Here is a 26,262-nt window from a genome sequence, read left to right on the forward strand (position 1 = left end):
GTTCGAATCCCGCTTGGAGTGCATTCTGTCGTTGTGTCCTTGGGGCAAGACACTTCACCCACCTTTGCCTGTGTGTAATGTAATGTAATTATGTGAAGCACTTTGGGGTCAATGCAAGTTGACTGAAAATGTGCTATATAAATAAGATTATTAATATTATTCCTGTATCCAGTTTGCAATAAAGAGAGGTGAAAAGTGCTGCAATTGCCCAGAGGTGTGGAAAACTCAGGGCTGTCATAGAATCGTACAGCACTAACATGGATCCTTCATACCCATGCTACCTGTTATACCCCTATCTAGAACAATCCAAAAGGATGGCACAGTGGTACAGCTGTCTCATAGTGCCAGAGACTCAGGTTTACTCCTGACCTCGGGTGCTGCCCATTCAGAGTTTGCACGTTCTCCCTGTGACCACATGGGTTACTGCCAGGAGCTCCAGTTTCCTCATACGTACCAAAGACATGCTGGTTTGTAGGGTAATTGATCTCTGCACATTTCCCTAGTGTATAGGGAGAGGATGACATAGAACTAACGTGAGCGTGTAATCGATTGTCAAGGTGGACTCCGCGGGCCAAAGGGCCTGTTTCCACGCTGTCTTTCAATTGATTCAGTCAATCAAAATGTAGTGAATCTGCCTCAGACAGTGCATTCCACATTCCCACCACACTCAGCGTGGAAAAAGTTCCTCCTCAGATCTCCTTGAAAATTCCTACCTCTCATTGTAACTTATGGAAACCTCCTCCAATTACTGTAGTTTGCATTCCTTCACCACCAACTAGAATAGTTGTTGCTATGTATTGTGGTGAGCTGACCAGTAGTTAGGCCACACTTCATCATCCAGTTGCTCTCATTCAGTGCCCTCTGGCCATACAGCTTGCCAATTCCATCATCCCTTCCATTATGCATCATAGGCAATGTCCATGTTGTCAGTTCCTTAAGGACACAAAGTGCTGGAGTAACTCAGCGAGTCAGGCAGCATCTCTGTAGATAGATGACATTTTGTGTCAGGACCCTTTGCCAGACCGATTCTGAAATTAGCAAGTTAAATTAATAGACCAGAAATGTCACCTATCCATGTTCTCCAGAGATGCTGCCTGACCTGCTGAGTTGACCTGGCACTTTGTGTCCTTTTATGTTAACCAAGGTCTGCTGTTCCTTGCTTCTACATCTTGTCAGCTCCTTGCTTTTGCCAGTGGACAACATCATATATTGCTCAATTCACACCATCAGGACGCCAAATAGTTCTCGACAGGCAAACCTAATACTGCCTTTGGTCCAAATGACAGCTTTTAATCACGACTGATGGCAGCATTGAGCAATAATTTAAGGCAATTTGTGTACAAATTGGCAGCCATTGTGGATCATAGCCTATTGGCTGACTCATCCGCCATCCCAGTTCAAAACAACATCATAATCTTTAGTCCTGTTAAATTTTGTCTTCCAATATCCTTTTGAGTTATCTTCTATTGACATATGATTGTCAATCCTCACCTCCTTGAACCTTTAATAAATCTCTGACTTTGGTAACTGCCTATTTTGTTTTATACCTCTTCTGTACTGATAGAAATATTTCATTCAATCTCAACACGTTTCTTCCACTCTTGTATCCAAAGCCTGTTTTCCAATTAATCTGGGCTTGATCTACTGCGGAGTTCAGCTGCATAATGTGGTGAGAACAATCTACCAGATTAACATTGTATAGTCTTTTCCCTTGCAGTTACCCAGTTGATTAAAGGCATGAGCAAAGTAGAATCATTTTCTGTGCATGGGCCTGGCTCCAACAAAGCAGGACCCAAATGAATCTGATCCAGAATCAAACCATAAATGTCAGGGCTAACTCGGAGAATCAGAGCAGAAATCTCAGTAATCCTATAATGATGCTCAGAGGATTGGAAAGTTGCAAATGTTACACCCGTTGTCTAAATGAAAAGGGGAAGATGGATAAAGCCATCAGCTATGGGCCAGAGGCTCAACTTGAAGGGGCAGCAAGCTGACATAAAATTAAAAGACATATAAAAAGAATGATAAAATACAGAAAAAACATCAGGAGGATGTAGATATAAGGGAATAAAGATACTAATTTATTTTAAAAAATGACAAATTGCTGGAGTAACTCAGCTGGTCAGGCAGCATCTCAGAAGAAAAAGGATGTGATGTTTCGGGTCGGGACCCTTTTTCAGACTGATTGTAAGGAGAGAATGAAAGCTAGAGGAGAGGAGAGGCAGGTCAAGACCTGGCAGGTACTCTGGAGTATAAGAAACTGAAGGGGAACCTTATAATCTTAAAATGATAAGAGGTATAGTCAAGGTAGAGAGTGAGAACGTTCTGTCCTCAGGGAGGAAATGTCAAAGACTTGAGGGCTTAGCTGTAAGTTGAAATAAGCAAAGTTTGAAGGAGGTATATTGCACACATGCACGATGAATGCCTGTAATGTGCTGCCAGGAGTGGTGCTGGTGGCCGATATGATAGTGGCATTTAAGAGGCTTTTAGAGAGACACATGTTTATGAAGGCAATGGAGAAATATAGATCATGTGCAATCAGAGGCGAATAACTTGGCATCTTGTTTGGCACAGACATTTTGGACTGAAGAGCCTGCTCCTGTGCTGTAATGTTCTGTGCTGTATGAATGGGATTTTTCTGGGTGCTCCGGTTTTCTCTCGCACTCCAAAGACGAACAGGTTTGTAGTTAAATTGGCTTCAGTAAAATTGTAAATTGCCACAAGTGTGTAGGATAGTGCTAGTGTACGGGAATCGCTGGTCGGCACACGCTCGGTGGGCCAATGGGCCTGTTCTGCCTGTTTCTGTGCTGTATCTCTAAATTCTAAAGTATGGTCTTCTGTGGCAAATGATTCCATTAGATTTCATCATTTGACATATTTAGCTTTTGGAATGAAACTACTGCATATAAAACATTCAAACTATGTTAAAATATTAATGAATAAAACATCAAAATAAAGTAAAATAATTAACCTCCTGATCTCCATGTCAGAAGTTCCTATTAATGTTCATTGCAATCCAACAATGAGTATTCGGAATGTGTATTCCTATCCAACGATGGGTCTGTCTGTCATCGGGGAGACTAAGCGTAGGTTGGGCGATCGTAAGCGTAGGTTGGGCGATCGTTTCGCCGAACACCTCCGCTCAGTCCGCAATAACCAACCTGACCTCCCGGTGGCTCAGCACTTCAACTCCCCCTCCCATTCCCAATCCGACCTCTCTGTCCTGGGTCTCCTCCATTGCCAGAGTGAGCAACAGCGGAAATTGGAGGAACAGCACCTCATATTCCGCCTGGGGACCCTGCGTCCGTATAGCATTAACATTGAATTCTCCCAATTTTGCTAGCCCTTGCTGTCTCCTCCCCTTCCTTAACCCTCTAGCTGTCTCCTCCCACCCTCCCATCCGCCCGCCCTCGGGCTCCTCCTCCTCCCCTTTTCCTTCCTTCTCCCCCCCCCCCCCCCATCAGTCTGAAGAAGGGTTTTGGCCCGAAACGTCGCCTATTTCCTTCGCTCCATAGATGCTGCTGCACCCGCTGAGTTTCTCCAGCAATTTTGTGTACCGTGGATCTGTCTGGCATTGGATCACAGTGGCAGATTCCCCAGCTAATTCCCAGTGATGAGCGGCTCTGCCACAAGGAAGTGACAGAAGTGTTGACATCTGACATTCAGCTCGCATTAGATCGAAGGTGGAGCCACACAAGTCAACATCATGCTTATCCACAAGTGGTCCCAAGCCAGTGGCTTCCCTGGCAGACCTGCCAGCCACACCCAGCACAACTTGTATTGTCTCATCTCTCTGGACTTTTTAGCTTAGTGTAATTTAGTTTATTGTCACGTACTGAGGTACAATGAAAAGCATGTTAAATCTGTCAAAGGAAAGATTATACATGATTATAATCGAGCTGTCATGAACGTAGTGCAAGATAAAGCCTAATAAAGTCCAACAAAAGGTAGTCTAAGGGGCTTCAATGAGGTAGATTGCAGCTCAGGACCACTCTCTAGTTGGTGGTAGGATGGTTCAGCTGCCTGATAACAGCTGGGAAGGAACTGTCTCTGAATCTGGAGGTATGTGTTTTCACACTTCTGTAACCTCTTACCTGATGGGAAAGAAAAGGAGAGGGAATGAACAAAGTGTGACTCGTCCTTGATTATGCTGGTGGCCTTGCCAAGGCAGCATGAAATGTCTGTGTAGGAAGGAACTGCAGAAGCTGATGTAGTACAGATGGAGGTAGGCTTATGTGATGGTCTGGTTGCACCCACAATTCTCTGCAACATTTATCATAAAGCAGTCCTGTTGGTAAAGTTGTAGCAACAACCACAACAGGACAAACCAATTGCCCTAGCCAGCAAAAATAAAGAGGAGTGATAACCTGGGAGATGAAGGCAGATATAGGCCATTTGGCACCTCATGATTTCTCTGCCACCTGCTATTTCTTACCTCAGGAATATGGTAGTAAACTTGCATCATTTGATTACCTTGTAATCTTAAAATCCATTGATCAATGTTGAGTTTATTCTCCTTACAGTGGAAAAGGCCGAGTGGACATTTAGTAGATCTTTTAAAATCATGAATGATTTTGGAAGAGTGTATATTGCAAATCTGTTTCCAGTAGCAGGGAACACATGGTTAAGGTGAATAACAGAAGAGCCAGAAGTCAATTACTTTATATAAAGCAAGTTTTGATCTGTCAGAAAGGGTCAGAAAGGATAAACACTGAAATAAAACCTCAAGGGAAAAATGGGGTTAATTGGACGGCTTTACCAAGAATTTTGTTTAGTTTAGTGATACAGCATGGAAACAGGCCCTTTGGCCCACTGAGTCCATACCGACCAGCGATCACGCATACACTAGTTCTTTCCATGCACTGGGGATAATTTACAGAAACCAATTTACCAACAAACCTGCACGTCTTTGGAATGTGGGAGGAAACCGGGGCACCCGGAGAAAACCCATGCGGTCACAGAAACAACATACAAACTCCGTACAGACAGCACCCCTGGTCAGGATCAAACCTGGTCTCTAGCACTGTTAGGCAGCAACTCTAACACTATGCCACCATGCCGCCAAATTCATGCAATACCATATTCTTCCTTCCAACCACATCTTTCTTTGCCTTGCTTAGTCACATTAGTGTCGATCTAAATGCCTTTTAAATGTAGTAATGGCATCTGATTTTGACTATCTATATCTTTCGTTCCAGGGAGACCAGCAAATTCAATCTATCCCTCCAACTTATAGAGTCATACAGTGTGGAAACAGGCCATTTGGCCATCTTGCCCACAACAACTAACATGTTTCATCTACACTAATCCCACGCCTACATTTGGCCCATATCCCCCTAAACCTGTCCTATCCATGTACCTATCGAATTGCTTCTTAAATGCTAAGTCCAATAAATCCAGGCAACATCATATTGAACTTCTAGATTCGCACAAGCACTATCCCATCCTACCTATAGTGTGGCCAAACCCTAACCAGTATTTTGTAAAGTTGCAAAATAACATGCCGACTCCTATATTACAAGATCTCACCAGATCCAAACACCTACCTGTGTAGCTCATGTAGTTGTTGAATGGTGTGCCAGAATATCGCACTTGACCGCACGTATCATTCACTGGATCTGGGTCCCGACAGACTTTGCTATTAACAGTTGGTGCGGTGTCCTCGCACAGGTCCCCAGTTTCCATTGATGGGATCGTCTCCCTGCAAGGGTCATCACACGACTCCTTCTCACTCACTCCTTTGAAGACATGAAACAAGCCCAAGATGTGGCCAAGCTCATGAATCATAGTATTGGTGTGGCCAGGCCTTCCATAGCAAGTTGGACTTAGGACAACCCCACCTGAAAACAAAAAACAAACATTATCAGCCCAGCATGGAAGATCCAGTGAATGCACCACTGTCCAACATGAGTACATATTTCCAGTTGGAGGTTCCTCTTTGCATAAACTAAACAAGCAATAGATTGGATGGTAAAACATTACCGTAGTCCCTTCAGTTTTGTTACTTGGATCAGGCTGTTGGGATTAGGGGAGGAAAGCCTAACTTTGCTGTTCAGTTTCCACTCATAGCTTAATGTATATGCAATATAATTCAAAGTTATCCAGAGGAAAATAACTCCCTATTTTAATCCTTAAAGCTGCTTATACTGTTGAGATAATGCAAGGTAGAACCAGAGAGAGAGAGAGAAGGGAACACAAGCTGCCCAGAGCTCTATTCTCCAAAAGAACATGATCAGCGCCAGGTTCAGCTACAAATCCCGATGAAAACCTTCTTTGAACTGCCCCCAATGAAACAGTATATTTTCTCAAATAGGGAGAGCTTGACTGAATGCATGGAAGCCGTGAGTAAGATTGCTGTTCGTCTTGATATTGAGGTGTGGAACAAGAATTAAAAAGGTGATTGGTTGATCTGACAAGGACACAGTCAAAATGCCCCTAGTAAAGACGAAGTGTGGCAATAACTTAATTGGCCAAATGGATGCCCAGGGTGGCAAAATGGCACAGCTGGTAGAGGTGCTGCCTTGTTGTATCTCTAAACAGATTTTCTCGCTATATTTGACTGTCCTTAATTTCCGTCAGGATTTCAATTTTGTTGTACAAAGCATTGGCCCTGTTTCTTTTCTTACTGATGTTTGACCTGCTGTGCTTACCTGCATGCTCTGTTTTTGGTCCTTCATTTTCATCACATGTTCCATTTACTTTATACGTTACCTATCATTAAAAAGCACAAGCCGCGTGTATTTGCAAACACTTCCTTGACTCCGTGGGAGGGATGAATTAGCATTTGGAGAAAACTGGCCCTAAACTGGTCAGTAATGAATAAGAATCAAGTGCAATCTACTGCCAAAATTTGAAAGCAGGAGGAAGTCTAATTTCAATAGAATGAGAATGGAAAGGTGGCCAAGGTGAAGTGGAACCAAATGTTGGCACGGAACAACTCTGATTGATTTTTAGATCTGGTATTGTCACATATGTAGAGTGGCACAACGGTAGAGTTGTTGCCTTACAGCACCAGAGACCCATGTTCAATCTGCCTATAGATGCTGTCTATACATAGTTTGCACATTCTCCCTGTGACCACATGGGTTTTCTCCGGGTGCTCCGGTTTCCTCCCACATTCCAAATACGTGCAGGTTTGTAGGTTGATTGGCTTCTGTAAATTGTCCCTAGTGTGTAGGATAGCACTAGTGTATGGGAAGTTTGTTGGTCAGTGCAGTCTCAGTGGGCTGAAAGGCCTGTTTCCGCATGGTATCTCTAAATTAAACAAAGAGGAAAGTAAAAGTATGTGCTGCTACCACTAATTTTTGTAACTGATTCCTTTCATCTTACGTAGAACATTGGTGCCCATCACTGCCATTTTAGTTTAAACCCTCTCCAAGCATCCCATGTGGTCATTAATCCCAATCTTAGAGATCCAGCCCATCCATTTTGATTAGGTACTCCCAGGCACATATGCATTAATTAACCTCATTTTTCTACTTCCTCTCCTGCCAGTACATGACAGCGAGACTGATCGAGAGATTATCACTTTCAAGATTATCTCTTTTAAATTTGCTTCAGAGCTCCAGAAAGTCTAACTAAAGGGCATCAACTCCTGTTGTGTATCAAAGGTATCAAATGTATCGTGACTTCTGAATTACTCCCTTCCCTCCCAGTTTTGCTTGTAAAAGAAACTACTAAGGAGGCAAACGCTGAACCATTTGAATATACCAGGAAAATAAAATACATAGCTCTGATTTTAACTCAGTGAGAAGTTTATAAACAAGAGTGTTCAAAAGAATCAGTAGCCACAGTGATGTCCAAACAATAGTTAAAGGATGCCACAATCACAGGAGAGTTAGAATAGGCCATCTTTCTGATATGGATTTCATTCTGATTCTGGTTGATCCTGTCACTCCTTGATTTTACTGCCCTATCACTACATTCTCCGACTCACTTTGGCTCTAAGAATCCATTAATCTTAGCTTTCAATCTATGCAATGACTGGACATCCACAATGGAGGTAGAGAATCCTAACTATTCACAATTTTACAGATTCACAACCTTCTGTGCAATTATATTTCTCATGCCGGACTGAAATAACCAATCCTTTAATACCTGGGCTTCCAGTTGTGAATTCTTCACTGCGATGAAACAACTTTGGCAAATTGTCTCCAAAAAATGTTGTATCTTTCAATGAGATCACCTCTCATCCTTTCACACTCCAGTGAGAACAACCCAATTTTCCTCATTCTCTTCAAAGAGCAACAACCCCTCATCTCAAGAAGCAAGGACAAAAGGTCCAAGATGGCTTAAGAAAGGCGGAGTGAGAAATGATAAGAATGTGCATGTCCTTGGTTAGCAATGCAACCCATTGATGGATTTTATACATAGTTAATTGTCACATCTCACAGAAGCATTCAGTGGGAAGGGAGAGAAATCTTGGACTAAACATAATTCCTGTGCCTATGATGGTAGTGCTAAAACAAACCATGATAGTAATGTACAGTAGATTTGCACCATGATATTGAGCTGAGCATTTTGCAAAGTGTGCAAAATGTAACACACTGAACAGCTTAAATAAGAGTTAATAACTCATACACATCTGGTACACGTCAAACAAATCTATGCACTCTGTTGCCAGCATCTGTCTCCAATTACATTCAATATCCAGTGTAAAGCATATGTAAGCTCAAAGGAGAGCAAGACAAGAGAAAATTACATTTAAAGCAACATACATGATATTGGTGATGGAACAGCTGGTTTCTGAGAAACAAACTGGCTGCAATAGAGAAGGAGCTGGTTTGTGAGAATGGGACAGGTTGAGTAACTCAAAAATCTGATGTTGCAGAAGGGGTGGGAGATTGCAAACTTCACTTGGTCCACCCTGTTTCGACTAATGCAATCAACCAGACGTGCACAAACAAATAGATGTAGCGTTTTGGTGTCTCCAACTTTAGGCTGTGCACACCATACTACACAAGAAGAAGATGTTGCACAGCAGTATTGGTTATACTAGGAAAGCATCTGAAATTCAGGAATGGGTGTCTGCTTTAGTGAAGGAAATAATATTTGGGAATTTGACATGTTAGATTAATTGAGGGAAGTTGTTTGGGAATGTGATGGGCAGGCCAAGTGGAGGATTTGGTAAATGCAAATGAGAGAGGTGGAATTAATGGAATGAATAATGTTTGACAATTAGAACATCCTGTTTAATGAAGGACCTGTTACTTGGGAAAGGTCTTAATATGGCTAAAGATTCATTTATTTTATTATTGTCATGTGTACTGAGGTACAGTGAAAAGCTTTTGTTGCATGCCATCCACTCAGACTATGCATTCTCCCATTCCCATCAGGCAAGAAGTACATAAGTGTGAAAACACACACCTACAGATTCAGGGACAATTTCTTCCCAACTCTTATCAGATAACTGAACCATGCTATCACCAAATGGAGAGCAGTCCTGACCTACCATGTACCTCATTGGAGATCCTCTGACCTCTGACTATCTATAATCGGACTTTACTCAACTTTATCTTGCACTAAACATTATTCCCTTCATCGTGTATCTGTATACTGTGGATGGCTTGATTGTAATCATATAGTCTTTCTGCTGACTGGATAGCACGTAACTGAAAAGTTTTTCACCGTACCTCGGTATACATGACAATAAACTCATCTAACATGATTACAATAAAATCCATCCACTGTGCACAGATGCAAGATAAAATGTATATAGTTTAGTGCAAGGTAAATTCCCATTAAAGGTTCATTTAAAAATCCCAAGCACAGTGAAACAAAAGAAGGGCTAAGGCCTAGACAGCCCAAGAAAAAGATTTGATTAGAGACCCAGGAAATTAAAAGCAAATTCCAACTGCAGCTGCTCTGACATCAGAGCAAGTTCCTCCTTGAATTGTGTACAGGTGGGGATGGAAAGAAGCAGTGGTTACATAATCTTTCACATTATTAGACATTGCTGCAAGCTATTTTGGGCAAGTAACTGGGACCAGGAAGACCCCCCAGCTCTTTTATTCGATTTGTAATACAATGTCAATTACATCATCAGACTATGCTCAGCTTCTTTGATGAAGGATCAGGGTCATTTCTGGCTCCTAGCATTCTTTTTTGTTCAGTGAACAAATCAACATCAGAACCAAAAGATCACAAAGTGGCTCAAGGTTCGACATGGACAGGTTTGGCTAAAGGCCCCGTACCTGTGTGTTAATGTTCCAGGTTCAATTTTCTGTTGTTTTACAAATCCCATATATATATTTAGATTGGAAGCTGATGAGGTAAATGTTTACCAGCCCACCAGTGGAGACACCCTTGCATTCCAGTTTTTACAATGGCCAGCTGCTTATCCTGATTTCTGAAGGAAAATTCCCAAACTCCCAAGGGGCGGCAGAGTGGCCCGGGATAGTCAGAGTATCGAGTATAGAAGTTGGGAGGTCATGGCAGTTGTATAAGACATTGGTGAAACTGCAAATATTGTGTTCAGTTTTGGGCACCGTGTGATAGGAAAGATATTGTCAAGCTTGAAAGGGTTCTGAGAAGATCTACAAGGATGTTGCCAGGACTAGAGGGTGTGAGCTATAAGGAGAGGTTGAGTAGACTGGGACTCTATCCCTTGGTGCACAGGAGGATGAGGGTTGATCTTATAGAGTAGGAATGTTATAAAATGGTGAGATTTTAAAAATCAGGCCTGTAATTTATTCCATCCGATAAAGCATAAAAAGAACTTTAATTTGATACCTAATTCACATTCATATATTGTAGTAAAAAAGATATGGTAATTTTAATACTCGGAAATTAGCATCTTGTTCCCTATTGCTTTTCCATTGACAACACAAAAGCTGTGATCGAGGACAGTCAAAAGCCCATAAATTTCTTAAAAATTAAGAGAACTGAATGAAATTTTCAGTTATTGTAGATTGAAACATTCTGAAACAAATATGAAACATCATACTTGGAAGACCTGAAATTAAAGAATATAATTAGTTTGTTATCTAATTATAGTCAACTACAAAATTGACCGTTGTGACGGAAATAGTAATAAACACCCAGACTGCCTTGACAATTCAAAAATGTGATATTCTCAAGATCAGAACTTTAATATTATTGTAATATATGCTGTAAGTTCATAACAGATAGGTAAAGAAATTCAAATTTCTAGCAAAAGACCAAGTCGTTAAGGAGAAGATCAATTGCTAGCTGGTACATTGGCATATCATAATCGGTAGCATCATCATACTATTCAGATTGTAACCAATAAGCAACTCTGTACACCTTGTTTTTCCTTAACTTTTCAATTTTGGCATTGTAAACTACAAGTTTTTGCTCTTCAAACCATGCACGACATGCCTTTCTGCCCACTACTTTCCCATTAAGAATGTCCTGTAGATCATCACATTTGGAGTAGTCCAAATTCGGATAATCTCTGCGAATGCTGTCTAAATCAGTCTCTTTTACTTGGCATTTGGATTGACAATTTTGAATTTCTTCTTCGGAGCCATCTGTTTAAAATGTAAAGAAAAAAAACAATGAACAGCATTAACAGAAATAATTTATTATTTGCAGTTTTAGAAAAAAAGGTAGAAATTATAAAGTTAAACGCTAAAACAAATAGTAAATACCCAACAAAAAATTCATATTCATCAGTTTCCTCAAATCAATTAAATTCATCTAATCAATTAAATTCATCTAAATTCAATTACTAGATCTAAACATCTATCTATTTCTTAAGAAAAGGCTATTTGTTTTTAATAACCTAAGTATCCAAATAACAATTAACAAACTGATCCCATTCACACAAGAATTCACAATATAACATGGTTTTTAAATCTCAGCCATGAATTTATATGCCAAATGGAAGGAATTCTCATAAATTAATCCAGAAACATCCATTCTCAAAATAATCAAAATCATTATTTTTTACACAATACATCTGACTATGTATGGTGGATATTTAATATGAAAATATTGACCATGGATAGACAATAACACAAAATATAGATGATTTAGATGTTCTTATGACATGATTGTGCAAAAAAATAATGAATTTGATTATCTTGAGAGTGGATGTTTCTGGAATGTGATCGATTGGAATGTGGCCGTTGCCATGATTTAAGCCCCTATCGGCAGGCAAGACACAGCCGATTTGTTTATGTGGGCCTAAACAACATTTTTCGTATCATAAGATTAAAATGATGCCACACCAAAAAACAAGATAATATGTTAAATAAACGACATACCTTTTGTTTTGTCCTGATATTGCGATCTGTGATGTTGAAGGCGTTGAAGGTGTTAGAAGTCACGTTTAACTTTAATCCAGCGACGCAATCGTCCGGCAAATTAAAAAAAAACCCGGAAACGGAAGCCCAAACGATTTTTCTTCATCAGCTAGCAGCCAGAAGAAATTCCTCTCCCCCCCCCCAAGCCTCCAGAATCGCATTCACAAGCATTGGCAGTTCTGTAGCGCTGCTGATGGTAGATTTTGTAACAAAGCTATATAGAGGTGTTTAAAAGCATGAGAGGAATACATCGGGTTGTTGCACAGAATCTCTTGCCCAGAGTAGGGGAATCGAGGACCAGAGGACATAGGTTCAAGGCGAAGGGGAAAAGGTTTGATAGGAACCCGATGGGCAATTTTCCACAAAGGGTCTGGATCAAGCTGCCAGAGGAGGTAGTTGTGGCTGGAACTATCCCATCGTTTAAGAAACATTTAGACAGGTACGTGGATAGGGCAGGTTCAGAGGGATATGGACCAAGTGCAGGCAGGTGGGACTAGTGTAGCTGGGACATGTTGGCCGGTGTGGGCAAGTTGGGTCGAAAGGCCTGTTTCCACACTGTATCACTCCTTGACTCTATGACTCTATGATAGGGTTACTGCCTGATGATGCCGGAGACCCAGATTCAATCTTGACTATGGGTACTGTCTGTATGGAGTTTGTACGTTCTCCATGTGACCGCGTGGGTTTTCTCTGTGTGCTCTGCCTCCCACACTGATGCCGGTAAAAATTGAATTGTCCTCTAGATTCAGCAATGGACACATGGATTTTGTGGGTCTGTACTGTCTCTAAAGTCATGAACATTGTACAATGTTTTGTTTGTACGTTACTAATCCCATGTGAAACCTGTTGCGTGGGTTTTTCTCTGTGTGGAAACCCTTGCATTCCAGTTTTTTGAAAGATACCTCCCACAAATCCAAAGACAGAGGTTTGTAGGTTAATTGGCTTCTGTAAAAATTGTAAATTGTCTCTAGTGTGTAGGATAGTGCTAGTGTACCCTAGCAATGGACAACACAGGGAAGGAAGGAACTATATAACCGTGGTAAAGAAAGCTTTTGGTATGCTAGCCTTTATAAAAATCAGAGCATTGAGTATAGAAGCTGGGATGTAATGTTAAAATTGTACAAGGCATTGGTGAGACCAAATCTGGAGTATGGTGTACAATTTTGGTCGCCCAATTATAGGAAGGATGTCAACAAAATAGAGAGAGTACAGAGGAGTTGGACTAAGTAAGATAGGTTGAATAAGGTCTTTATTTCTGGAGCCAGAAGGTTCTGTAGAGCTCTTTAAAATGAAAGTGTAACAGTCATGGACACATTGTTGAGAAGGGAAGATTCAAACAAGAGGACTGACTTCAGAATTAAGGGATAGCGGTTTAGGGGCAAATGAGGGGGACTTCTTTATGCAGATTGCGGTGTGGAATAAGCTCCCAGTGGAAGTGGTGGACAGAATGAAACCTGTATGGATGGAAGGGACATTATGGTACCAGCCCACAGGTGGGACTAAGGGGAAAAAAATTTGTTCGGCATGGACTTGTAGGGCCGAGATGGCCTGTTTCCGTGCTGTAATTGTTATATGGTTATATGGTTATAAACTCTACTTTGCATTGTTTTCTTATTTGATTGAAGCTTGACAATTTAAATAGATAGATAAAAATAAAATACAGCGTGAATCATTGGCAGACTACTTGGTTTCATATGGTTTTATGCCTTCACCTGAAAAACATTCTTAAGTTTGGGTGGCTGTGTGCAATGTTATCGGAGATAAGAAATTATTGGTAAGGTCTCTGGCATTTTGGGATCGTGAGTCTGAGCACTGGGTATTTGCTGCTATTAGCCCTGGACAATTATTGCTTCAAACAGTTCCCAGTTGCCTTGGAATGAATTGAAGGTGCGTATCACTGTTTATGCAACACTCCCTCGCTAAAAGTACAATGCAAGAAAATAATCTGATTGCAGTCTAACTTTTTCATAACCTTTGAAAAGATTTCCCTCAGAAGTTAGCAAAGCTGCTTTTGATATTTTCTAATAACTTCCATACCACAAAGTCTCTCGTCCAAAAAGCAAGGAATAACAGTGTGGGCTACAGAGGGAGGTAGCAGCTGAAAGCGAGTGGTGGAGTGCATCCGCTGCTGTATTTCTGACCACATTTGTAGCTCTCAACATTATTGACACAGCGGCTATGTTTGAACACATTCCTGTACATTAACTGTTTTCTCTCCTGTGGAGTTATAGAGTAATACAGCGCGGAAACAAGTCCTTTAGCCCAACTCATCCATGCCGACCGAGGTGCCCCATCTAAGATAGCCCCATTTGCCTGCATTTGGCCTATAGCCATTAAACCTTTCCTATCCATGTGCCTGTCTAAGCATCTTTTAAATAGCATCTGCCTTGACTATCTCCTCCGTCAGCTCATTCCATATACCCATCGTTCTCTGACTGTAAACATTGCCCCTCAGGTTCCTATTAAATCTTGCCCCTCTCAACTAAAACCTATGTTTTCTGGTTTTTAATTTCCTTACCCTGGGCAAAAATTTATTCCCCTCATGATGTTATATACCTCTGTAAAAATACCCCTCAACCTCATGCGCTCCAAGTTTCACTGATTAAGTCAGAGGATCCACTGTTTTATGCTGTTAAGATGACTTATTCCACATGGAGAATGCCATCAGACTTACTGACAGGCAATAACTAAATAGGTCAAATTCCTTTTTTTACTGAGGCCCTCAGTATGTATTACTGACATGAAATGTGAGGAAAGTGCACAACGTCTGTTGAGATGGAATCAGAGTTAAAGTTTCAGATCGATCCTTACACCTGGTTCTGGGGATTCACTTTCACAATAACTGTTAAGCACTGTCAATTCTATACATTTATTGGGCTGATAATTTTGGAGGTGATAGCAAATGATCAGATTCAATATAACTGGGCAAAAGATGACAACCAGTCCCCTATGATTCAAACTACATCTTTCTTAGAAACATAGAAATTAGGTGCAGGAGTAGGCCATTCGGCCCTTCGAGCCTGCACCGCCATTCAATATGATCATGGCTGATCATCCAACTCAGTATCCTGTACCTGCCTTCTCTCCATACCCCCTGATCCCTTTAGCCACAAGGGCCACATCTAACTCCCTCTTAAATATAGCCAATGAACTGGCCTCAACTACCCTCTGTGGCATAGAGTTCCAGAGATTCACCACTCTCTTCTACCCATTATCTAGATAATTTATAAACAACCCTCTATCTACAGGAAAGAGTAATGAATACCTTTCCATTCCCTAGTTAAGCAGCAAATAGAACGGGTAATGATATCAAAGAACGGACTCACAGAGCAAATAAAAATAAATTATTATCTATGGCAGAAATTAAACAAACCAGGGTCAGAGACAATTTCTTGATTACAGTCTAATAACTGCAAAAAAATTGATACTAACATTTTGGAAAAAAACAGCAGCCCCCACAATTAAAATGTGGGTTACGGAAATGACTGTGACCTTGCATTTGGAAAAATTAAGACTTGTCTTAATTGACAAACCAGAATTATTTGTTAAAATATGGTCTCTATTTATTGAATTTTTGAAAAAGTGAATTGGTGAAAAGTGAACACAAGATATGGGTTGAAACCTGAGATTGGGATTGGATGAATAGTTATACTCAGCATTTCCTGGATCTATCTCCACAATCTTGTTATTGGTAGTTTCCTTTTTCGTCTCCTTTTTTTTCTATTAGTTTCTCTCATCTTTTTCTCTCTTTATCTTTATTCTTTAAAATAAACTCTTTAAAAAAAACTGAAGCTGTGTAAGAAATCTGTAATTAAATTGTCGCTCACTATTATCTGTATACATGCTTCTAATAAATAAAAAAATAAACAAACCCGAAGAAAAAAAGAGCTGAACTAACTCAGCGGGTCAGGCAGCATCTCTGGAGAACATGCATAGGTGACATTTTGAGTTGGAACCCTTCTTTAGCTTGCCTTCTTCAGGCCTATCTTCTTCCCATCTATATAAAGTAATATAGTTTTTTTTTGATCAATGATATTAAAATGCAGAATCAAGATTTGTGATGAGTAAAGACACGCACTTGAGAGTTCCTTCTCTTGGAGGGAAAAACTTTAAAGTTTTCATTAGAAATTTAATATACCAAGCTCTTAGACTGTCAATAGCATGACTCAAATCCTATGCATTAAAAATGGAATTCTGTCAACAAGCTATCATAGACGCTTATCAAAATTCTGCCTCTGTCCGTCAAGCTCTGCACCACAGGCAGGTGGGACTAGTGTAGATGGGACATGTTGGTCAGTAGTAGTCATGTTGGGCCGAAGGGCCTGTTTTCCCCACACTGTATGACTCTATATCTAGGGATCATTTCTTTGCTGTGTGTTCATTGACATGCTACGGGAGTCTCAGCGCCAGATGAATTGAGGGAGGGCAGAGACAAGGAAAGTTAAGAGCAATGGTGAAATGTGTCTTTGAAATGAGGAAGATTAGAAGCTCTGCTTATGGCGAAATGGATTATTGATTTTGCAGATGGTTGCTAATGTGAAAGTAGTGAAGGAAACTCTAAATGTGCACATGAAGAGTAAATCCAAGGATGTTAAATATTATCGTTTATTCCTAAGAGACTTTGTCCCATCCATTTATGAACTTCTTGGGTCTATTTTCTATTAACCAGGGCGGCATAGTGGTACAGTGGTGGAGTTGCACATTATAATGCCAGAGACACAAGTTTGTACATTATTCCTGTTTCCTCTGGGTGCTTCGGTTTCCTCCCACATTCTGAAGACGTACAGGTTTGTGGGTTCATTGGCTTCTGCAAGTTGTCTCTCGTGTGGAGGATAGAACTAATGCATGGGTGATCGTGGTTGACGCATACTCGGTGGGCTAAAAGGCCTGGTTCCACACTGTATCTCTAAACTGAACTAGCATCATTTTATAAGGTCTTGATGTTTTTTAATGATCCAAAAAAGTATAGCCATAGATGATGCGATGTTTATCTCTTCCGACAAATGACAGTAGTGTCAAGAAGGTTCCTGACCTAAAACATCATCTATCGATGCTCTCCAGGGATGCTGTCTCCTAACCTGCTGAGTTACTCCAGAATTTTGTGTCTTCTAACAAAAGTGTTTCTATTCATATTAATCACAGCGAGATTGATGTGCGCAGGAAGCATGCAGCTGACCAAGATTATCCAACAAATAGAAATATCTATTAAATACACTTACCCAAGTAACTCAGGGCTTCTTTATCCCAGGGCCAGGTGGCAGCACCTGCCAGTTCCTCCCGTACCGAATTGGCAAAATAAACATTCAGATACATGGAACCATTGATCTGCAGTGTCTCCTTCAGTTCTTTCACACTCATGTAAGTCCTAAAAGAGAAGAGACTTAAAATTTAGTGAACATCAGACAATCCAATAAGCGAGTTCCTTATTCCGTAAAACGCAAGGAATCATGGAATTTCTCAAAGGTCGCAAGCGATAAAAACTCTCAGCAGCCGTACTGCAGCATGGACATAGACCTGCGCCTCATCTGCAGCTAGGATCGATCCCGGGACTGCGTCGCCGCAATCACTGCCAAACCGCCACTGGACATCCCTGTCCTCTCCCGAGTGCCACCCCCACCCCCACCCGTCGGGAGATGTCGGGAGTCAGACGGGAGTAGTGCCCCCAGGCCCACAGCCAGCTTGGAGAAGCAGCGCTAAATCCAGCTCAACTCTGCCTGTCTCGCCGGGTTAACCTACAGCCCTCTCTGGACTGATGGGACACCAGCCCTGAGCCGTGGAGTTAGCGCTGCTCTCCATGCTGGCTGTAAGGTTAATCCAATTCTTTAATGGAATGTTCATGGAATTTCCGCACAAGATCTTAGGATACCAAAAAGAATAATACAATCAAGCATAGAGTGCCAAAGACAAAACTAAGTTTTTTGGCTCAAAATGATGAAGATTTGCCCAACTAAAAGTGCATTCATGGAATGACGGAGAGCATGATCCACATGGAAACTTACTGGGTAATGAAAGGCTTGGAATAGAATGGATGTGTAAAGGATGTTTCCAGTAATGGGAGAGTCGAGAATCAGAGGGCACAATGGAAATGAGGAGGAATTTCTTCAGAAGGTATTAAATCTGTGGAATTCATTGCTATAGACGACTGTGGATGCCATGACATTGTGTATTTTTTAAGGTGGAAATTAATAGGTTTTTGATTAGCAAGGGTGTCAAAGGTTATGGGGAGATGGCAGGATAATGGGGTTGAGAGGGAAAATTAGATCAGCCATGATTGAATGACAAAGTAGATTGCCTATTTCTGCTCCTACAGTATGTCTTATGGATATAGGTGAACGTCTTCGGGATGTTCCCATATATACACAACCTCGACGAAAGATCCATGTCCCCAAAAGTATATCAGAAATGGCATTTACACCAATTCTCTTGAGTTTCCATTGATCTCCCACTTAAATTACAGCAGGAGGTCAAGAGGGTGTAAGACCAGAGTATTAGTCATGTAATGTGACTACAAAATAAGAAGTAGAAATTCAATATTCAATGAGGCAAAACATTGCTGAAATAATACCAGAGTAAGGGACATCACAAGCTGCTTGAAATATTCGGGGCAGAAGCAAAGGTAAAAACAAGCAGGGTTTGTACAAGTCACTGGTAAGAAAGGGACCAATGTAATATTTCCAGTATCTGTGCCTGTATGATACTTTCACTCTGATGTGGAAGTAATCATTGTGGTTTCATAATTTAGAGAGATTGTGATGTCTTCATGAAAATAATCACAGCAAATACACCAAATACTTCTGGAATACAGACACTCCCTGAATTACGCAATAAGAGACTTGCGCAAATTCGCACTTACGTAAACAATTCTGTACCCAGTCCCTAGTGCAAGTTTGTAATTTCCACAACACTACAATCACAAGTTTTCATGGGATACAGGCCGGCAATGGTGGCAGTGCTTACCCAGAAAGCTGCATGCCACAGAAAGTGTTCTGGACACAGCCCAGAATCCGCTGAATCAATATTCTCAGCGAGTTGTCTTGGGCATGGGATGGGGATGGAGATTCCAACTTACATAAAATTTGATTTACGTAATGGTTCGGAATGTAACTCTATATAAGTAAGGGAATGCCTGTACTGGACTCTGACAAATCAAGATATCATGATTCTAACAGACTTGGTTATAGCTGCCATGGGGTATTGCATACTGTTTTGGCCTCTTTATCTTCCAAGGAGGTTCCTAAGAAGATTGGGCATACACTGGCCGAGCTTTAGAAAATAAATAATCTTACTGAAACATACATGAACCTGATTGTGTGGTGATAAAGACATTTCGCACTAATTTGGAGAAGAATATCTTCTCTGAAAAGGGTGTACATCTTTGGTAGCCTCAGTGCCAGGCCAAACCACATCAAGAACACAGAGTGTAATAGATCAGGATGGAGGAGGAGATTTGGATTAGGTTGGATAGCTCTTCTTCAATCAGTATGGTCATAATGGACCAATATCCATCTTGTGATAATGGAGCAATAGCCATCTTGTGTAATGTAAATTGATGTGATTTGATATATAAATCAATACTGCAGCAAATGCCTGAATACATCATTATCTATTAAAACATGTCAGTGCCAGAATAGATTTCAATGCTGTATTACATTTTATATACTGTTTCTGAATAAATATGTGCTGCATAAGCATTAAAATAGGCCAAAGAAGGCTCCCGACCCAAATCATCACTCATTCTTTTTCGCCATGGATGTTGCCTGACCATCTGGCTTACTCCAGCATTTTGTGTCTATCTTAAATATTAAATAGTACTAGACAACTTGTGGATCCCTTGGGTCCCTGTTGTGACGCCAGAGATCCCCATTGTGACACAGTCAAGTACAAGCCATTCAGTTATTTCAAATTCCATCAACTGCGCAAGCGTGGATACCAGGACCGGCAACCCTCCCCCAATTGTGCAGGCGCGGCTGACGGTCCCAGTAATTGGAAGCACACTGCCAGTCACAGTAGAAAGTTCATTAACGTTTATAAAGGGAATCACTTTGTAAAATTTAATAAATATGACATTGCACACCGCAGGCGAATGGTGACCAAGGCGCCCTAAATTGCTTTTTGCGCTATCGTGTACCATTTTGGCTGTATTTCGAAAACATACATACATACATACCAGTGGGTCCCTTGTCTTGTACCCCAACACAATATTCCACCAGGTTGGGCGGCGGCGGAGAAAAGTTCTGTTTTTTTTTGTGAAACGCCAATCAATCCTTCCTACGTGAAAACCCCCACCCCCCCCATCCCACCCACCACAAGGAAAGTTCTGGAAATGAAACCTCTTCCATATTCCACCACCACCCCAACAATGAAAACTCCCACGTGGGGGGGTTTCGGGGTTGGCGAACACCTCCCTCATTCCACCCCCACAAGGAAAGTTCTGGAAATGAAACCTCTCCCCTATTCCATCCATCCCCCCCACCCCCACATAATGGAAACCCCCACATGGACGTTTCCCCCATCCCCACCCCCCTCCCCACCCACACAAGAAATATTCTGGAATTGTTTTTTATAAACGAAACTTCACCGCAAGGACAGGGAAAAAAAGTTAAGTGAGAGCCCTGTTTAGTAGTTTATATACTAGACCAAGTGGGACCCGATGGACCTCGTTCCCCCAATACAATATTCCACCACTCACTCATAGCCCCCAACTGCGCAGGCGCGGCTGACAGGTTCCCGTTGTGAAGCTGGAGGGGTAGAGGGGTAGGGGGAGGGTTAAGGGCAAGGGTTAAGGACGAGGGTTAAGAGCGAGGGTTAGGGGCGAGGGTTAGGGGCGAGGGTTAGGGGCGAGGGTTAGGGGCGAGGGTTAGGGGGAAGAGGGAGAGGAAGGATTTTTGGAAACTGGAGCACCCAGAGAAAACCCACACCATCACAGGAGGAGCATACAAACTCCGTACAGACAACAACTCTACTACTGTGCCATTGTGCCATTCTCTCATCTTGATAACTACTAACAACTTGTAATAACAAGTCCTTTCTTCTCCCCGCATCCATTGGGAAAAAGATGCAGAATCTTGATAACGTCTCATGAACAGCTTCGACCCATTTGTTATCAGACTTCCATAAGCTTGGGTACTGTTCGATTCACCTCTACTCATTGTGGACATTAAACTTTGTCAATGCTGAGAACTATATTCTGCATCTTGTACCTTCCCCTTTTACCTATTGTATTTGAGTTTGACGATTGCATTTATGTATAGTATATCTGATCTGATGGACAGCGAAAAACAAAGCCTTTCACTGTTCCATCGGTACAAATGACATTAGTAAACAGGATATACAAATAGAATAGAAAGTAAGAAATTCCTCTCTTGACCCATTCTCTAGTTCCCCATCCATTAATCTGAAGAAGGGCACTGACCCAAAACGTCACCTGTCCATTCCTTCCACAGACGTTGCCTGACTCAGTGAGTTCTTCCAGCGCTGTGTGTTTATCTCTCCCACGGCCTGACTTTTTGCCTTACAGAAGCTAAAATTTTGGATATCCTTTATCATGTAATTTTGTGGATTATATACCACCCCCGCTTTTAAAACAGACACATAAATTATTGCTGCATGAACCCACTCCACCATCCAAAGACATTTATCACAAGCCATTCTAATGGTACTGCAGTGTCAGAGTGAATAACACACAGAGACAACTTTGAACATTCTCAATATTACAGACATTGCCATCATAAACAAAGTCTATCCAAAACAAATCTACTCCTCATGGGGTCTCGATTCAGATTACCGGGGATTTTGAGGGCATGGAATAGATTCCCAGCATTGGCTTATCTAATCAGGGACAGAACACCAGGTTCACATAATTACCACTAAAATGATTGGAAAATGAGTTTTTAAAATGATTAATTTTTTTTAAATGGATTGTCCTGCCAGTTTAAATCATAGTATAATTTAGACAACAATCTTTGAACACTGAAGAATTCTTTGCAAAAAGTTATCAGTCTTTCCAATCAGCTTAGCACTGCTCAAGGATATTAGTGTTTTTTCATTGTGTGCCCAGGAGGGTGATTCAGCTTTACAACACAAACATCTCTTTGCCAAACACGAGAACTTTGATTAAGTGGTGAGCAGTGGCCAAGCCTGCAAACTGCAGTCTGGGTGGTGAAACAGCAGCTGCCAACCATGGCGAAAGCAGTGACCCATGGATGGACACCAAGGACACTCAAAGGTGGTATCTGGATGTCAGCTACTAGACTGCACACTCAGCCCCACGCCAACTGAACCCTGGGTTTGGTTTGGTTTGGTTTAGAGATACAGCGCGGAAACATGCCCTTCGGCGCATTGGCTCCGTGCAGACCAGTAATCCCTGCACACTAGCACAAACCTACACATTGGGGCAGCTTACAACTTTACCAATCAGCCTACAAACCTGTACCTCTTTGGAGTGCAGAAGAAAACCAGAGCACCCAGAGAAAAAAAAACATGCAGGTCATGAGAGAACGTGCTCTCCATTCAGACAGCACCCGTGGTCAGGATCTGTCCTGGGGCACTGGTGCTGGAAGGCAGCAACTTTATCGTTGTGCCACCATGCCACCCATTTGCACCACCATGCCACCCCATAATATTAGGTTAATGAGAGACAAGTGCTAATACTGGAGCACTGCACCCTTAGGCTGCAGTCAGCTCTCTTGGAGGATGTCAATGGAGGGAGGAGAAAGATAAAATGGGAATCTGAGTTTTTTTTCCACATAGAGGGAGCTGGGTATATGGAATGAGCTGCTAGACGAGGTCATCCATTTGTGTGAGGTTATCCATGTTGCTGGCAAAAACAGGTAATAGTCTATTATCTAAATGGTGGCCGATTAGGAAAAGGGGAGATGCAGCGAGACCTGGGTGTCATGGTACACCAGTAATTGAAAGTAGGCATGCAGGTGCAGCAGGCAGTGAAGAAAGCGAATGGTATGTTAGCTTTCATAGCAAAACGATTTGAGTATAGGAGCAGGGAGGTTCTACTGCAGTTGTACAGGGTCTTGGTGAGACCACACCTGGAGTATTGCGTACAGTTTTGGTCTCCAAATCTGAGGAAGGACATTCTTGCCATAGAGGGAGTTCAGAGAAGGTTCACCAGACTGATTCCTGGGATGGCAGGACTGTCTTATGAAGAAAGACTGGATAGACTTGGTTTATACTCTCTAGAATTTAGGAGATTGAGCGGGGATCTTATAGAAACTTACAAAATTCTTAAGGGGTTGGACAGGATAGATGCAGGAAGATTGTTCCCGATGTTGGGGAAGTCCAGGACAAGGGGTCACAGCTTAAGGATAAGGGGGAAATCCTTTAAAACCGAGATGAGAAGAACTTTTTTCACACAGAGAGTGGTGAATCTCTGGAACTCTCTGCCACGGAGGGTAGTTGAGGCCAGTTCATTGGCTATATTTAAGAGGGAATTAGATGTGGCCCTTGTGGCTAAGGGGATCGGAGGGTATGGAGAGAAGGCAGGTACGGGATACTGAGTTGGATGATCAACCATGATCATATTGAATGGCGGTGCAGGCTCGAAGGGCCGAATGGCCTACTCCTGCACCTAATTTCTATGTTTCTATGTCATAGAGTCATACAGCGTGGGAAAAGTTCCATCCGCCCAACTAGCCCACACTGACCACCATGCCTGCATTTGGCCCATATCCCTCTAAACATGTCGTATCGATGTATGAATAAAAAGTTTTTAAATATTGCGATAGTACCTGCCTCTACTACCCCGTTCCATACAGCCACCACCCTTTATGTAAAAAAGCTACCCTTCAGGTTCCTATTAAATCTCCCCCCCCTCACCTTAAACCCATCTCCTCTGGTTTTCGAACATCCCATACTCCTTGTTGGACAAGAAGTGGGATAGTTTTCAACCTTACGACATGTTTGAGTTGGCTACACTCCACTAGGAGAGTCTTTAAACCTTTCTTCTAATAACCTATATCAAAGCTCTCTGAACCTAGCCCACACACCAATGCCTCTACTTCCTTAGAAGGCTTTGGGAGATTTGGGCCAAATGTAGGCAAACGGAACCAGCCCAGAAATGCCTACTTGGTCGGCATAGACAAGGTGGGCCGTAGCAGTATAGCTCTATGACTGCGGGAAAACCAGGACAAACTGTGCCAAGCAGGTGCAGCACAATGGGGCAGCACAGCGACGCAGCTGTAGAGTTGCTGCCTTAAAGTGCCAGAGACTCAGGTTTCATCATGTGGGTGTTGTCTGTACAGAGTTTGTACATTCTTCCTGTGATTCCACGGCTTTTCGCTGGATGCCCCGGTTTCCTCCCACACTCCAAAGACGTGCAGATTCTCTTCTACTTTCAGACTGCAGAAGAGTCCCGACAGACAAAGTCACCCATCTTTTTTCTCCAGTGATTCTGACTGACGCACTGAGTTACTTCAGCACCTTAGTTCTATCTTCTGTAATCTGTGACAGTTTGATTGTAATCATGTATAATCTTTTTGCTGACTAGAGAGCACGCAACAAAAACTTTTCACTGTACCTTGGTACATATGACAATAATAAACTATACTCATAAACTAAAGTAACATAGATAGTCTGTTTCATATTTTATTGGGCTCCCATTCTACTGAAAGTCCCAGAGAACTTTCAGATGTCCCCAACCATTCAATACTTTGAACAACAGAGCCAAGCTCAGAGCTCAACCAATTAGCCTACACTGATACCACTAACAGAACGGCACAGTGGAGCAGCCGTCAAGATGCTGCCTTACAGCGCTTTCAGCGCAGAGACCCGGGTTCGATCCCGACTATGGGTGCTGTCTGTACAGAGTTTGTATGTTCTCATGATCGCATGGGTTTTCTCAAGGTGCTCCAGGTTCTGCCCACACTCCAAAGACGTATAGGTTTGTAGGTTAATTGGCAAAGATAAATGTAAATTGTCCCTCGTATGTGCATAGGATAGTGTAGACATGTGGGGATCGCTGGGCGGCATGGACTCCGTGGGCTGTAGAGCCTGTTTCCACGCTGTACCTCTAATCTAAATTAAACCAATTAGGCACATGCACAGGGGAGTAGCAGGAGCTGAGAAGATCTTCACCCTCTTTTTCTCTAGTTTTGTGAGAGGTGTATGTTGACCCTTTGAAAAGTATTTCAAAAGGCCAATTCAAATTGTCAGGAAATCACAATGAACTATAAGCAGTTAGCATGGCAAATGTGAGGTGTTGCACTTTGGTATGTCAAACCAAGCAAGAGAAAAAAAAGTCCACAAGCCAGTGCACAAGCCAAGTTCAAAATAAGTAATAAATATTATTAAAAAATGTATTTGATTTGTCATAAGTACCACAGAACAGGATAATGAGGTGTTTTTCGGAAATGCTGGTTCAATTCTGAGCCACAGAAACGTGGAAGATCCTGTGGCTGAGATTGCAACATATTGATGAAAGGGCTCTGACAAATGCTTTCAGTGCCCCATGCCCACAAAGGGGGAGCTCAGCCAAGGATCACACTCCCGATTGCCAAGCTGTGCTTGCTGCAGGATGGGGCTGTTACCTGGACAAGGGGAAATATCAGAGTGGGGCAAAAACAAGTGCTGAACAACCCACCAACAGGCTGAAGGGCATAAAGAGTCATACAGCGTGAAAACAGACCCTTCAGCCCAACCTGCCCATGCCAACTAATGTGTCCCATGTACACTGGTCCCACCTGCCTGCATTTGAGTTTAGTTTAAATTGAGTTCATTATCACGTGTACCAAGGAACAATGACAAGCTTTTGTTGCATGCTAACCAGTCCACAGAAAGACAAAACATGATTACAACTGAGCCAATCGATACAGGGAATAACGTGAATAATGTTCAGTGTGCAAGATAAAGTCTAGTAAAGTCCAATCAAAGATCCAAGAGTCTCCAATGAGGTAGATTGTAGCTCAGGACTACTCATAACCCTCACCTTAATCCTATATCCTCAGGTTCTTTATTCCCCCACTCTGGGTACAAGACTGTGCAT

The 26,262-nt window shown here is 42.0% G+C and overlaps 1 protein-coding gene across 1 annotated transcript in view; it reads right to left on the minus strand.

Moving 5' to 3' along the window:
• Positions 1-26,262, minus strand: part of LOC129701031 (pappalysin-2-like) — a 261,112-nt gene that overhangs the window by 176,954 nt on the left and 57,896 nt on the right. Inside the window, exons 3-4 of the mRNA XM_055641962.1 lie at positions 17,489-17,634; positions 5,547-5,840 (exon numbers count right to left, since the gene is read on the minus strand). Of these exons, the coding sequence (XP_055497937.1) occupies positions 5,547-5,840; positions 17,489-17,634 (440 nt within the window). The remainder of the gene's footprint in view (positions 1-5,546; positions 5,841-17,488; positions 17,635-26,262) is intronic.

This window comes from Leucoraja erinacea, chromosome 10 (assembly GCF_028641065.1).
Source record: "Leucoraja erinacea ecotype New England chromosome 10, Leri_hhj_1, whole genome shotgun sequence".
NCBI classification, from domain to species: Eukaryota; Metazoa; Chordata; class Chondrichthyes; order Rajiformes; family Rajidae; genus Leucoraja; species Leucoraja erinaceus.